The sequence below is a fragment of the Budorcas taxicolor genome, chromosome 19 (genome assembly GCF_023091745.1).
Source record: "Budorcas taxicolor isolate Tak-1 chromosome 19, Takin1.1, whole genome shotgun sequence".
NCBI classification, from domain to species: domain Eukaryota; kingdom Metazoa; phylum Chordata; class Mammalia; order Artiodactyla; family Bovidae; genus Budorcas; species Budorcas taxicolor.
In genome coordinates, this window is record NC_068928.1 from 57,373,300 (window position 1) to 57,387,789 (window position 14,490).

Below are 14,490 nucleotides of genomic sequence, written 5' to 3' on the forward strand. Positions count from 1 at the left end.
CTGAAAGAGAAGGGGAGGAGAGTTCGAATCCCACTTGCTTCCAGGAAATCTCAACCTACAGCACTGAGTGGCAGACGACCCCAGCGTTGTGTTCTCCCCGACGCTCAGAGAGACGGCCCGGCGGCGGCAGAGGGGTGCGTCGTCACTGATGGGGGCGGACGTGTCCCCAGCCGCCCGACGGGGCCTGGCCTCTTATGCAGCAGCAGACTCTGTTCATTTTTACAGCTCATTATTCAGAAGAGTCACCCGGGGCATAAGTTGGCAGGGAAAGAACATACTTATAGGAAGTGGTGGGAATCTACCCAGGTAGTCAAAAGGTGGCACTGGGCAGGACTGGCCAGCGGGCAGCTGGCCTGTGGACTTCCCACCTCACCTGCAGCCGGTCAAGGAACAGCTGTTGCATCAGGTCCTCCCAGAACAAGAGCGGCTTGTCCAGGAGCCGCCGGCAGATCACATCCCAGCTGTGGTGGATCGACTCGTTGGCGAGTAACCCCCAGACAGCATCCCGGATCCCCGCCAGCCCCTTCGTGCTTGTCACGTACATGAGCAGGCTGCTGATCCCGTTTCTGATGTCTTCATTACACCTGCAACAGAAGCATTTCTCTGGGGCTTCATAGTCTCCTCACCTTTGTTAAGAAAAAGAGCTGGACTCTACTTGAAAACCTCTTAACTGAGTCCTACTATATAAATATAAACATGCTGTATGTCTCGGCATGTTTATAAAAATATATATATGTATATATAAATAGCGTTTCTGGCTGGATGGGAGGTGGCGCCTACAGCCCCTTCACCAGGCCGACCCTTACTCCCTGAACAGGCCTGTCTCCAAGTCTAGAGCCCCAGAGCATGACTTCAAAGAATTTGACATTAACATATACACAGTACTGTACCGGAAAACAGGTAAACAAGAGGCACCTAGTATTGCACAGGCAACTACACGCACTACATGTAACCTATAATGGAAAAGACTCTGAAAATTATTTTCAGAATTCGGAAATCAGAATTGGCATAACTGAATTATGTTACTGTACCCTTGAAACTAACACCACACTGTAGATTAGACGTCAGTTAAAAAAACACAACTGCTCTAAATAAAAGCATAGGAGTGGCAGGACTCAGGGGGTTTAAAATCCTCTACACAGTATGTTGAAACACACATTCCTTCTTGGTTCTCCCGGAGGTGGCTAGCGGCCGTGAGGGCGGTGGGAGGTGGCTGAATGGGGGGCCGCCCGACCCCAAGGCCCGCCCAGAAGGTCCGGCCCCTCCCGCTTCCCCATGGCCAGGCGAGGAGGCGGTGCTGGCGGTTCCCGCTGCCCCGGGAGCTGCTCACACGTGGATCCACTTCTGCAGCGTGTCCTTCAGGTACTCCTGGCTGATGGGATGCGCCAGCGTCCGGAGAGCCGGCTGGAACTCGACAACGGGCGCGGGCAGGTGCTTGAACCAGCTGCACAGCTTCATCTCGTCCTGCAGAACACCAACACCTTTTCCTGGGGAGACAAGGACCAAGGCGGGGGCGTCACCGGGAAGTCAACACAGGACCTGGGAGGGGTTTCCAAAAGTCACCCAGTCTTTCTCTAGGGGCAGCCAGACTGGACCCCGGGAACAGGGGGAGAAAGAAAAGTAGAGTACGTCCAGGGGCCCTCTCATCTGGGAGGGAGTGTGGCACAGAAGGGGAAGGAGAGAGAGGAGGAAAAAACGGCTGTGTCATCCTCGCATATTAAAAGCAGTCGCTGAGCTCTAAGACAGAGCAGGATAGATGAGACCAACTGACACACGTCTGTCTGCCACCACATTCTGCCCCCTTCCCTTCTTCCTTTTTCTCGTCTCTGATTCTGGACTCTCCTGAGGCTCGGTCCTCCGCCACCAGCTCCTCCTACTGATGACGTCATCCACCTCCAAGGCCTCAAACGACATCCATGCGGATGCACGGCGGGTGTGTCTCTTGCCGGATCCGCTCACTGCTCTGCTCTGGACCCACAGTCGCCCGTCCTCTCTAGTCCCATTCCAAGGTCTCAGCTGTTTCCAAGGCAAGGTTTTCAAAAGTAAAGTCATCATTGGCCCTTTTAAGCCAGCTCCTTTTTGAACCCTCCTACTCTGTCGGTGGGAACGTGGCCACCACGGAGAACAGTGTGGAGGTTCCTTAAAAAACTAAAAATAAAGCTACCATGAGATTCAGTAATCGCACTCCTGGGTACACATCTGGACAAAACCATAATCTGAAATGATATATGGACCCCAATGTTCACTGCATCGCTGTTTACAGCAGTCAAGACACGGAAGCAACCTAAACATCCACTGACACAGGAACGGATAAAGGTGTGCTCTGTATATACAATGGAACACTACTTGGGCATAAAGATGAAGTCATGCCATTTTCAGCAACACGGACGGACCTAGGGATGTTCACACAAATTGAAGCAAGTCAGAAAGAGAAAGACAAACATTGGATGATATCACTCAGAGTGGAACTTTAAAAAAATGATCAAATGAACTTACAGAAAACAAACTTACAGTTACCAAGGGGGAAAAGAGGGGGGAAAGTTAGGAGTTTGGGATTAGCAGATATAACCTACTATATATAAAACAGATAAACAAGGCCCTACTAATAGCACAGCGAACTGTGTTCACTGTCTTACAATAAGCTATACAGACCTTGAACAGGAATGTTTGAGTCACTGTGCTATACACCAGAAATGGGCACAACGCTGTGCGTCAACTGTACTCCAACCAGAACAGTCTCCTTTTCCAGTAAACGCGGACACCTCCCTTCCACACCCTCCACAGCCAATCCCTCAACAACCAACTCCTAAACACACGTCCGTGTTGTCCAGTCAGCTCCGTCTCTACTGCCCCCACCACCTGTCACCTGGTTCGTGGTGACAGCCTCTCAAGTGAGCTCTCAGCATCCGCTCCACCCCACGGGGAACCACTGCCACGTAAAAGCCACGTGCACCTAATTCCAACTAGGACAAATGCCAACAAATAAAAGTGCAGGGTTAGGGTTAGGGTAACCCTAACCCTAACCGAAGGCCCGAGTCCGGAAGGTCCTGGAAGGCTATCTGCTGTTCTGTCCACACGCGCTGAGTTCACTGGTCATGAGGGAGAAACCAGCCACGCACCTCCTCACGCTCCTCCCCTCCCACCACTGCCCCCGCTTCCTTTCACGCCCTCACGTTCAAACATCCTTCTGGCCTCAGGACCTTTGCACCTGCTCTTCCTTTTTGCCTGGAACTCTCTTCTTTGCCTCTTACTCAACCTTCAGGTTTCAGTTTAAATATCCTATCCTGGCTTCCCTGGCAGTCCAGTGGTTAAGAATCTGCCTTGCGATGCAGGGGACACGGGTTCAATCCCTGGCTGGGGAACTAAGATCCCACATGCTGCAGGGCAACTAAATATCCTGACTTTGGTCCCTCCATTCACTGCTACCAAGTCAAGCTGCACTCAGCCTGGAGAGCAATGACCAGGATTGATATTAAGCAGATACTGTGGATTCGTGAGTTCAACATCTGCCTCCACCCCTAGACTGTGACCTCCATGAAAGTGGGTCCGTATCTGTCCAATCCACTGCGGTACGCCCAGGTCCCAGCACAGCAGCTGGCAGGTGCCCGATAAACGAATGAACCAGGCAACAGAAGAGGCTGGCTAAGAGCTCACCGCTAGGGTGCTGGCTGGTGATGCTGTCCAGCGTGGAGAAGAGCAGGCCACACGGCAGCGAGGGGTCTGGCAGCAGCCCCTCTGGTAAAGTGTAGAAGAGAGCGTGCGCTTGGCTCAGGGTGGTGGCCAGCAGCTCCACCAGCGAGCAAATCTGCGCCTTGATACCAGCACCTGTGAGAAGAAACCACCTTCTTTTAGCAGTGTCCTTTGGTAAAGTTAGAAACAGAGAACCCTCTGGACTCCCTCAGCTCATCCTGCTCCATCCCCACCTCAGAGGCCCACATCTAGGAGAGAAGCTACACCCACCATGGTGAGGCTGGTTGAGAAGTTTCTGGATTGCTGCCTTTCTGGCCAACAGGAAGTCTGTCAGGGCTTGGCGCGGAGAACTCTCTTCCAAGAGCATGACAGAGCACAGGGCCTCGGCCACAGCCTGGTCGGACACGGCTTGCCGTTTGAGCAGCATCTTGCTCTCGTGCAGGATGGTTGACCTAAAGAGATGATGGCAAAGGTCACAGGGAGCTTCTGACATCTTCGGAGAAGAGCCCCAGTACATGAGGAGAGAGAAGACACGCTCCATAAAATCAGAGCGGTGCAGCACGGCCATCACCAGAGAAGGTCCTGCTGGCGGACCACTTACCGGAAGTGGCTGGCGGCCGCCACCTGCCGGATGAGTATGGGGAACCGCGAGAGGACGGGGCTGTGCCGGGAACTGGAAGACTCCAGCTGCAGCAGCTTGTGGAGGCAGCAGCAAAGCAGGTAGAGCTGGGTGGCGTGGAGAAACCGCGAGGCCTCCATGGAGCTCCAGATCTTCTCCGGGATTTCCAGGAGAAGCTTGATCTGGGCAGCCATGCTGTAGAACTTCTCCTGGGATGGCTGCTGGGGCTGCAGGCAAAGGCACAGAGCTGAGTCAGGACAAACAGGAGCCAGGTCAGCGTGGGGCCGGCTAGGGGAGAGGTATGGGGGATCCAGGGGTACGGAACTTTCAGGAACTTGGATTCGGTGCCGCTCAGCAAGGCATCGAGGTTGGTATAGCAGAATTACTGGAGTTAAGTTTTTCCTACCAGGTCTAGCTTTGCCCTGTCCCACAGAGTGGCAAACCAAATCTGGTCACTCCACAGGCAGGTATCAGGGACCCCTGGGGTGTCTCAGCCCAGAGCCCACGCGTCGCCCCTCCAGGGAGCTTTTGACCTTGCTGCGTTTGATGGTCGTGCTTCCTACACTTTCTCCTGCTGCTGTGACTGCCTTGTGGGCTTCGCTGCTGGCTGTTCCTCTTCACCAACCTTCCCCTGAATTTGGGTCCAGCCTCATGCCTCTACTCATCTGAGTCTGTCCTCTCTCTTCACCGTTCTCTTCCCTGAACCGTCACCTCCATGCAGATCACAGCACACCACGCAGACCTCACCACTGCCCATCGAGCCTCTTCTGCTGTGTCTCGACACTTCCCCTGGGACTTTCTTTCATTCTCTAATCACTATATTTAACACGAGGCTCATCTTCCTACCAAAAATTACAGCCATCTGACCTCCCTCAACATGTCTGCATAGACCACCACATCCCAGGAAGTCCATGTCCTTCTGATGGTTCTCCTGACACGTCTGCACCCAGGTTCCTGCTGTCACTTCCCGGGTTCCACTGCAGGTTATCGTCATCTCACCCTTACGTGGATCCGAAAACCTTGCTCTTGCACTCTGTGCATTCTCTCTCCCCTCCAATCTATCCTTTTCCTTTCCTGTCAAATGACATTCTTCAGAGGTCATTTAGATCTTATGTTTGCCCAGTGCTAAGTCAGACACGAATGAGAGACTGAACTGAACTGAGTATCTCAGCCTGGTGGTCAAGGGTTGCCTGTCCTTCCACTGCTTTCTTCCAGGGATCTTTAAATCCACCGATTCTCATGGGGGCGGGGGTGGGGGGGTGAGGGGGTCGTTGAGGGAGGCAGCTACTCTGGAGTTTGTGTGCAGGCCTCTCATTGAAGTGGCTTCTCTTGTTGTGGAGCCCCAGCTCTAGGGTGTGCGGACTCAAGAGCACAGGCTCAACAGTTATGCTGCAGGGGGCTTAGCTGCTCTGAGGCCTGTGGGATCTTCCTGGATTAGGGATCGAACCTGCTGTGTCTCCTGCACTGGCAGGCAGATTCCTTATCACCTTAGTTCCTTAAAATGAACCTGTTGCTCTATTAAAAGGTGAGAGCCCGGGGACTGGTGGCTACCCTCCAACGACCTGCTGCAAAGGGTCGCAGGCCTCTTTGCAGCCTGGAAGTTGTTCCTGGGAGTGGAGTGGGGGTGGGGGGCGGGAGGAAGGAACGAGCCGGGGAGGGGAGGTGGTCGACACAGGGGAGAACTCTGTTCCCGAAACGATGTCGGGAAACAGGGCACAGGGCTGAACACCCAGCGTTTCCATGAGAAAGGAAGCCCGGCGACCCCAGGACTGAGGTGAGGGAGGCGAGGCCTGGAGCCCGGGAGGCTCCCGAGGAGCCGCGGGGAAACGGCCAGCAACGCGGGGAGGGCGGCAGGAGCGCCGCACGCCGGCCGCGGGGGCAGGGGGCGGCGGGGGCGCGCCTCCTGAGGCGGGGGGGGCGCGCCTCCTGAGGCGGGGGGGGCGCGCCTCCTGAGGCGGGGGCGCGCCTCCTGAGGCGGGGGCGCGCCTCCTGAGGCGGCGGGGGGCGCCTCCTGAGGCGGCGGGGGGCGCCTCCTGAGGCGGGGGGCGCGCCTCCTGAGGCGGGGGCGCGCCTCCTGAGGCGGCGGGGGGCGCCTCCTGAGGCGGCGGGGGGCGCCTCCTGAGGCGGCGGGGGGCGCCTCCTGAGGCGGGGGCGCGCCTCCTGAGGCGGGGGGGGGCGCCTCCTGAGGCGGGGGGGGCGCCTCCTGAGGCGGGGGGCGCGCCTCCTGGGGCGGGGGCGCGCCTCCTGAGGCGGCGGGGGGCGCCTCCTGAGGCGGCGGGGGGCGCCTCCTGAGGCGGCGGGGGGCGCCTCCTGAGGCGGCGGGGGGCGCCTCCTGAGGCGGGGGGGCGCCTCCTGAGGCGGGGGGGCGCCTCCTGGGGCGGGGGCGCGCCTCCTGGGGCGGGGGCGCGCCTCCTGGGGCGGGGGCGCGCCTCCTGGGGCGGGGGCGCGCCTCCTGGGGCGGGGGGGCCCCGGCCGGGGCGCCCGCTTCCCCGCCGGGCCGGGCCCGCCGGGCCGGGGCGCGGGCGCGGGGCTGACCTGCGGGTCCCGCGGCGGCCGGGGCGCGGCCGAGCCGGCCCGGCGGAGGCGGGCGCAGTACTGGTCGGTGGCCCTCACGGCGTCCACCAGCCCCGCGGCGCAGCGGCGCATCTGGCCGATGGTGTCGGCCGCCTCGATCAGGTCGCGGTACCGCTCGCCCACCATCTGCCGCAGCTCCTCCTTCTTGTGCTCGATCTCGGCGCGCACCTGGCGCTCCAGCCCGCGGATCTCCTCCGCGCCGTGGGTCTCGAAGAGCGCCGCGGGGTCGCGGAGGTCCAGCCTCTTCAGAGCCGGAGAGGCGGCCGCGGCCGCCATGATGGACGCGTCGGCGCCCCAGCAGGGCACTTCCGCCCGGCCGCGCCGCCCCGCGGCCATCTTGGTTGAGGGCGGAAGCGTTTCCGCCCGGTGGGTGGGGGCGGGGCCGGGCTTGTTCGGGGCGGCCGAGGGGCGGAGCCAGTGATGGGCGGCCCTGTTTTTAAACTGGTTTTTTTTTTCAGTGGTTGGGCGGCACTTTTTAAAAACGGAGCCTGTGTGCCTGTTGGGTCGCTGAGCCCGCAGGTGTGTTGGGGCGCAGCCTCACTCGGGTCTGAAGCCTCTCCTAGCGCTGGTGCAGCGCTTCCCCGTCGCGATTAATTGTCCTCAAGCGCCGGCGGTCTGATTGTAACCCCTCCTCGGGATGCTCGGGTCCCCTCGCCAGGCCCCTCGCGGTGGCGCCGGGTCGTGGTCTTTCCCCTGCGAGGGGTCGATGGCACTCTTGGCCCGTCCGCTTCCCCTGGGTCGGCCCTCTTCTCCTCCGGGCCCCCGGCCGCCGCCGTGTCCGGGTCGGGCTGGGAGCCGGGTGGGCGCACAGAGCTGACCGCTGGACCCCCATCCCTGGCTCTCAGCCTGCAGCTTTCTGGGGCGTCCTTGTTGTTCGTTGTTTCCTCTGGGCATCCACCGAATGCGATGTTAGGAAGAGGGACCTGGGAGTCCGTTTTCGTTCATTGGAAAGCAACTTCACAGATGCTCGGGACGCAGTCGGAGCGCAGGGGTGTGTGCGCGCTCGTTTGCTTCTGGTTTTCATTGCTCGGTTATTTCTTTTGGGGTTTTGGGTTTGGTTTCAAACCAGTGTTGTACCTTCAAAGATGTTTCCCCTGATAGAACCTTACATTGGCACCAGTGCGGCGAGGAGGGTAGTGGGCAGTGAGGAAAAGACTCAAATGCCTGAGTAAACGATGCCTGGGAGGAGGGGTGGGGTGGGGGTGGGGAGGACGCCTAACTGACTCATAATAAAATTTGGAGAGTATGACCTGTTTCTTCTAAGTGTTTCCAAGACCCTTCATTTGCCAAAAAAAAAAAAAAAAAAAATATTGGAGATTTCATATGCACATTAATGCAGAGAGAATGATACTGGTATGTCCATCAGCTGGGTCTTACAGTTACTCAGTCATGGTCAGCCTCATGAATGCCCCAGCCCCACATCCTCTCCCTTCCACCATCCCCATGATTTTGAGACAAATCCCAGGCATCAAAAAATTTCAATCTGTCAATTGAACCATTCCTTTATAGTACTCTCCCTGGAGGAGGAAATGGCGACCCACTCCAGGATTCTTGCCTGGAGAATCACATGGACAGGGGCGCCTGGCAGGATACAGTCCATGGGGTTGCAGAGTTGGGACATGACTTAGCAACTGCACAGAGATAGTATTCTAGTTTACCTCACGTAGCCCTGCCACCTCGGAGAAGGCAATGGCAACCCACTCCAGCGTTCTTGCCTGGAGAATCCCAGGGACGGGGGAGCCTGGTGGGCTGCCGTCCATGGGATCGCACAGAGTCGGACGCGATTGAAGCGACTCAGCAGCAGCAGCCCTGCAACCTAGGGAATTTGACAGGTGGGTAACCTGGGACCCAGAGAGGCTTTAAACCCAGAATGGATTTACTCGGTGTAACCGTCAAAAGTCCATCCACAACGTGATCCCATGTACACTTCAGCCCTGGAAAGGAGGTAGGGATAATTATTCTATGTCTGACAAAACCCCCAGAGAAGCTTATTTATTCCTGCCACATAATCAGAGACAGAACAAGCACTGAGACCTAGAATTTTGACTTCCTTTTCTACTTTCTCTTGCAAAGTCCCACAAACTCAAAGTGCTTCCTAGTGGCAGGTCTGCTCTTTGTTGTCACTGCAACCCCATCCGGTAGGGACACTTGCTGCTGCTTGGCTTCCCATCGCCCGCAGGATCTCTCTTCTGTGTTTGAGAATCACCGCTGTATGGCAACATCTTTCTGTTCCACTCACAGCTGAGCTGGGATTGGCCGATCAGACACAACCCTCCTGGGACTTTAGATGGAGAGCTAGTGATGTCAAGGAGCAGGGAGATTTCATTTTGGCGGTGACAGAGGTGCCCCCTACAAACATCCACTCTCCAGGGGCAGCAGAGACATTGAATCCAGCTGTAACATCCAGCTGCCAGTGACAGCCAGGGGTGACCTCCCCAGTGTCTTGTGTTTCGATTAGATTCTGAAGGTTCACTTTCCTTGGTTCCTGTCTCTTTGCTGAGCAGGGTTCCCCAGCTTCCCCAGGGGTTTTATGGGCAGTCCAATATCTTATTGATATATTTCAAAATCAAAACACTTTCAGTTGCTTGCCCTAGAGACTCCAACTGACCTATACCCTCTGAGTTTCTGGCTCCACGAATGAGAGTTTGGCTGGCATCTTTGGAACAGCAAGCGGGAGGAATGTCAGCAATCAGCTTGGGTGCGGGGGCCTCAGGGTTGGCATGGGGTGGGTGGCCCTGGTGCACACAGCTGTCATTTCAGGTAGAGAAAGGGCAGGCTGACATCGCAGCAGAGTGTGTTCCAAAGGCAGGGCTTTCTGCACGCCTGCTCTCTGCCTCCCTAGCCAAGTTCCCCCGGCTGCCCTGAAGATGCCACTGTTGCTCTTCTGCTTGCAGATCCGAGAGCCCAACAGAGGCTGTCACCAAGCCGGCTTCTTGCCTGGGCGCTGGGGGACTCCAGGGGCTGCGGGAACTGTGTGTTGGACTCTTCACTCTCCACGGCCCCTTTCCCAGCCCCTCTGCATGGATGTGGCAGTGAGGCTTTCTTCTTCCTCTGCCTCCTGCTTCGTGGTTCCAGTAAAACCAGGATGTGGGCACGGAGTTCAGTTCCAGCAACTGGGCAAGGCACTGGGCTGGGAGCCAGAGCTGAGATGTGAAACAGTTTCTTTTTTTTTTCTTCTGAGGAAGCACACAAGTAGAAGGTACCTCCTCATTTTATTGCCATCTTTAAAAAAAGAAAACTTACTGTTTTATACTAGATAGAGCCGATTAATAATATTGTGATAGTTCCAGGTTCATAGCTGAGTGACTCAGCCATACATAGATGCGTATCCGTTCTCCCCCAAACTCCCCTCCCATCCAGGCTGCCCCATAACACTGAGCAGAGTTCCCTGTGCTACACAGTAGGTCATCTATTTTCAATATAGCAGTGTGTACATGTCCATCCCAAATTCCCTAACTATCTCTTCCCCCAGCCTCCTCCCCTAACCATAAGTTCATTCTCTAAGTCTATGAGTCTGTTTCTATATTCTAAATAAATTTATTTGTATCATTTCATTTTAGATTGCACATATAAGGGACATCCTATGATATTTCACCTTCTCTGTATGACTTCCTTCACTCAGTATTTTGCCATCTTTTCATTTTATTTAGAGATGACTGCATGTGTATATGTGTATCTTGTGGCAACTCTTTTTTTGTTGTTGTTAACTTAAAAATATATTTATTTATTTTTGGTTGCACTGGGTCTTTGTTGCTGTGCATGCATGTGGGCTTTCCCTAGTTGGGTCGAGTGGAAGCTGCTCTTGGCGGTGTGCGGTTTCTCATTGCAGCGGCTTCTCTTGTTGTGGAGCGTGGGCTGAAAAGTTGTGGTGCACATGCTTTTTTTGCTCTATGCCATGTGGAATCTTCCCAGACCTGGGATCAAACCCGTGACCCCTGCATTGGCAGGCATAGTGCGGCAACTCCTGAGGACAAAATTTCCTCCTTTCTCCTTAAATCTTTTGGGGTAGGATTTTAAGCAGCCAGTGTTTTAAGTTCAAGAGATGACATTTAGATCACCCTGGGCTCCTGAAATCAAACCTAGCATTCTGCCGATTATAATGGCTGTCATTTCAGGCACCACTTCAGCACTTTGCATGTATTATATTTAATTCTCACAGCACTTCTATAGCGTAGCTTGTCTTCCACTCATCTGATTGTAAAACAGGGTTTCATCAGGAGCGAGGCACCTGTCCGAGATGACACAGGCAGTCGGAGGCTGAGTCAGTCTTCGGATCTCAGTTAGTCTGACTCTGCGGTCCTTGATCTTTGTCACATTACTAGCTTCAAAGAAAATTTCAGAACATCGAAAGCCAGAAGAAGCAGACAATAACGAAGCAAAATTCAGACGGCACTGGCACCGCCTCCTGCCCTTTGCCCAGCAGTGAGGATCTGCAGGTTCAGGCGGATGCAGGCCCCGGGCTGGAGTGGCGTCCAGTGATGCGGGAGCCAGTGACCCCAGGGTGGCCGTGCCCAGGGGCCCAGTTGTCTGCATGCTGGAGGGCTGTCTTTGAAAACTGGGAACATGTTCTGACATTTTCCCTTTCTCTGGGCCTGTCAGCACTCTTATCTCACTCAGAACATTGAGGGGGCAGGTTTCTCCTCCCTTTTAAATAGAAATACAGCAAGCCAGCCAGCATCATGCCTAAAATAGAAGGGTCTTTAAAAACACATTTTTGCAGATCCCACGTGTTCTCCTTCATTTATGCATTGTGTGGTCTCGCATCTGGACCTTGGCTCCCTGATGAAAGGATTCAATAAATATTTGCAAAATGAGTGAATAGCGTCCTACCTATATGTCGCGTAGTCACGAAGTGTCTGCCCAAAGCCCACGCTGGGAAAGGCAGATGGGGCTTCTGTCATCGGTCACCTAATAGCTGAAATACTAAAAGCAGTAAGATGGTTCTGACCTGTATCACAACCACTTCAATGCCTCATTTCAGTACCTTTCTTTTTCTTAAGATTTTTTTGATGTGGACCAAAGTCTTTACTGAATTTGTTATAATGTTTCTGTTTTTAAAAAATATTTATTTCTTTAGGCCGCTCGGGTCTTAGTTGTGGCACGTGGGCTCACTAGTTGTCGTGTGTGGGCTTAGCTGCCCAGTGGTATACGGGATCCTAGTTGCCCGACCAGGGATCAGACCCGAGTCCCCTGCATTGCACGGGGCATTCCTAACCAGTGGACCACCAGGAAAGTCCCTGTCTCTGTTTTATGTTTTGTTTTATCGGCTGCCAGGCATGCCTGATCTTAGCTCCCTGACCAGGGATTGAACCCGCACCCCTTAGAATGGAAGGTGAAATCTTAATCAGTGGACCACCAGGGAAGTCCCAATAGCTCTTCTTTAATGACAGGTGGCTGCCTTTTTGGCATGTCCATGTTCAGTCTCAAAGGGGAGCCTGCTGAATCTTAGGTCTGTCTGTCCACGGATGATGCTGGAGGAAGGGCTCTTCTCTTATAGATTTAGGGTGGAATGGAGGTTGAGCACAACAGAGAAGAGATGATAAATGGAAGAGACAGAGTAACCAAGGGACATTAAAATAAGACATTTAACTCTGGCCACCTCATGCGAAGAGTTGACTCATTGGAAAAGACTCTGATGCTGGGAGGGGTTGGAGGCAGGAGGAGAAGGAGACGACCGAGGATGAGATGGCTGGATGGCATCACCGACTCGATGGACATGAGTCTGAGTGAACTCTGGGAGCTGGTGACGGACAGGGAGGCCTGGCGTGCTGTGATTCACGGGGTTGCAAAGAGTCGGACACGACTGGGTGACTGAACTGACTGAACTGAAGCTAGGAGAAGGGCTTCCCAGGTGGCTCAGTGGTAAAGAATTTACCTGCCAGTGCAGGAGATGGGGGTTCCAGCCCTGGGTTGAGAAGATCCCCTGGAGGAGGAAATGGCAACCCACTCTAGTATTCTTGCCTGGAGAATCCCATGGACAGAGAAACCTGGTGGGCTACGGTCCATGGGGCAGCAAAAGAGTTGGACATGACTTTGTGACTAAACAATAACCACAAAGCTAGGAGAAATGGAAAAGGAGAAAGCAAGAAGGTAGAGGGAAAGAAGGAGAGGAATCTGACAGCAAATGAGCAGATAGCAAAGAAAAGAAAGGGAGATTTGTTCTGGTATAGGATCGATTGTATCGATCAAAGGAGTGCCTGGGGCGGGACAGGAGATCCAGTCACAAACCACTGCCTGGGGTGATTGAGACACTGGGTGTTCGCCCTTGGCTGACATGCTAGTAGGGTAAGAATGCCTCCAACAGTCGTCTTAACATCTCTGTGTCAATGTTTATCAGCCTGTGTCAACTAGAGGTGACATTTGTCATGGGAGGGATGGTTATTTGACTTAACTGTTTACAGATACCGGAGACCCTGCCTTCAACAAATAGCCAGGCAGGCATCACGTTTGATGCAGAGAGCCTGGACGTCTGGACTGCCCACAAACTCAACACCTTCACTAGAAAAGGAGATATCAGAAATCCCACTCCAAACATTAGTTTGGACCCTTAATTAGTGAGTATTTGAGCGCCTGCTATGTTAGCTAGCTCTGTTGATGCAATGGAGGATCGAAGAGATATTTGATGAACAGCCAATGGTCCTGTAACAATCTCTCATTTCTCTTTTTTAAACTTTTAATTTTGTATTGGGTTAAAGCCCATTAACAATGCTGTGACAGTTTCAGGTGGGCAGCGAAGGGACACAGCCACACATATACCTGTATCCACTCTCCCCCAGACTCCCCTCCCATCCAGGCTGCCCCATAACATTGAGCAAAGTTCCCTGTGCCGTACAGTAGGTCCTTGTTGGTTCTCCATTTTATTTTTTATCTATTTGCTTTTTAAAGTTTATTTAATTGCAGGATAATTACTTTACAGTATTGTGGTGGTTTTCGCCACACAGCAGCCAACATGAAGCGGCCACAGATGTGTGTCCCCCCATCCTGAACCCCCCTCTCCTCCCTCCTCACCCTTATCCATTTTAAGTACAGCAGTGTGTACGTGTCTATCCCAGACTCCCTAACTGTCCCTTCCCCACGTTCTTCCCCCCTCCTCCCCAACAACCATAAGTTCGTCCTCTAAGTCCGTCTCACTTGAAGCGTCCTGCACTCTCTTCCCTGCTCCACCGTTCCACCCTGGCCGATGAGCTCTCTCACATGTGTGGAGAAGATGGAAGTAATCAGGAAGGTCCTCAAGTTAAGTCCCCTAAGTCCAACTCTGGATCTCACCCCTCCCACCTCTCAAGCAGCTCACTCTCTTCTCTCTCCTCCATAATTTTCTCCTTCTCAGTGGGATGGTTTCCATCATCTCAAAAATATTCCCTAGCATCTCCCATCTTATAAAAACGCTCCTTTGTCTTCCAGTCTCCTTCCAGCATGGCCACCTCTCCCCCTGTCACAATGAAACGTTTTGGCCTTTGGTAATTGCTGTCCCTACAAGACGCCCCCAGTTCTCTTCTCCGACTCCACCTGTTAGGCCTCCTTGTATTACCATTGCATCCACTGAAAGACCGCCCTCCCTGTCTCGTCAGTTTCAGTTTCAGCAGTCACTTCATTTCTGGACCTTTCAG

The 14,490-nt window shown here is 54.1% G+C and overlaps 1 protein-coding gene across 1 annotated transcript in view; it reads right to left on the bottom strand.

Annotated features, from left to right (window-relative positions):
• COG1 (component of oligomeric golgi complex 1) overlaps positions 1-7,170 on the bottom strand; it is a 12,726-nt gene extending 5,556 nt beyond the window's left edge. Inside the window, exons 1-6 of the mRNA XM_052657117.1 lie at positions 6,845-7,170; positions 4,292-4,536; positions 3,961-4,142; positions 3,655-3,825; positions 1,331-1,487; positions 374-584 (exon numbers count right to left, since the gene is read on the bottom strand). Coding sequence (XP_052513077.1) covers positions 374-584; positions 1,331-1,487; positions 3,655-3,825; positions 3,961-4,142; positions 4,292-4,536; positions 6,845-7,159 — 1,281 coding nt within the window. The 5' untranslated portion in view covers positions 7,160-7,170. The remainder of the gene's footprint in view (positions 1-373; positions 585-1,330; positions 1,488-3,654; positions 3,826-3,960; positions 4,143-4,291; positions 4,537-6,844) is intronic.
• Between the last annotated feature and the right edge of the window lie 7,320 nt (positions 7,171-14,490).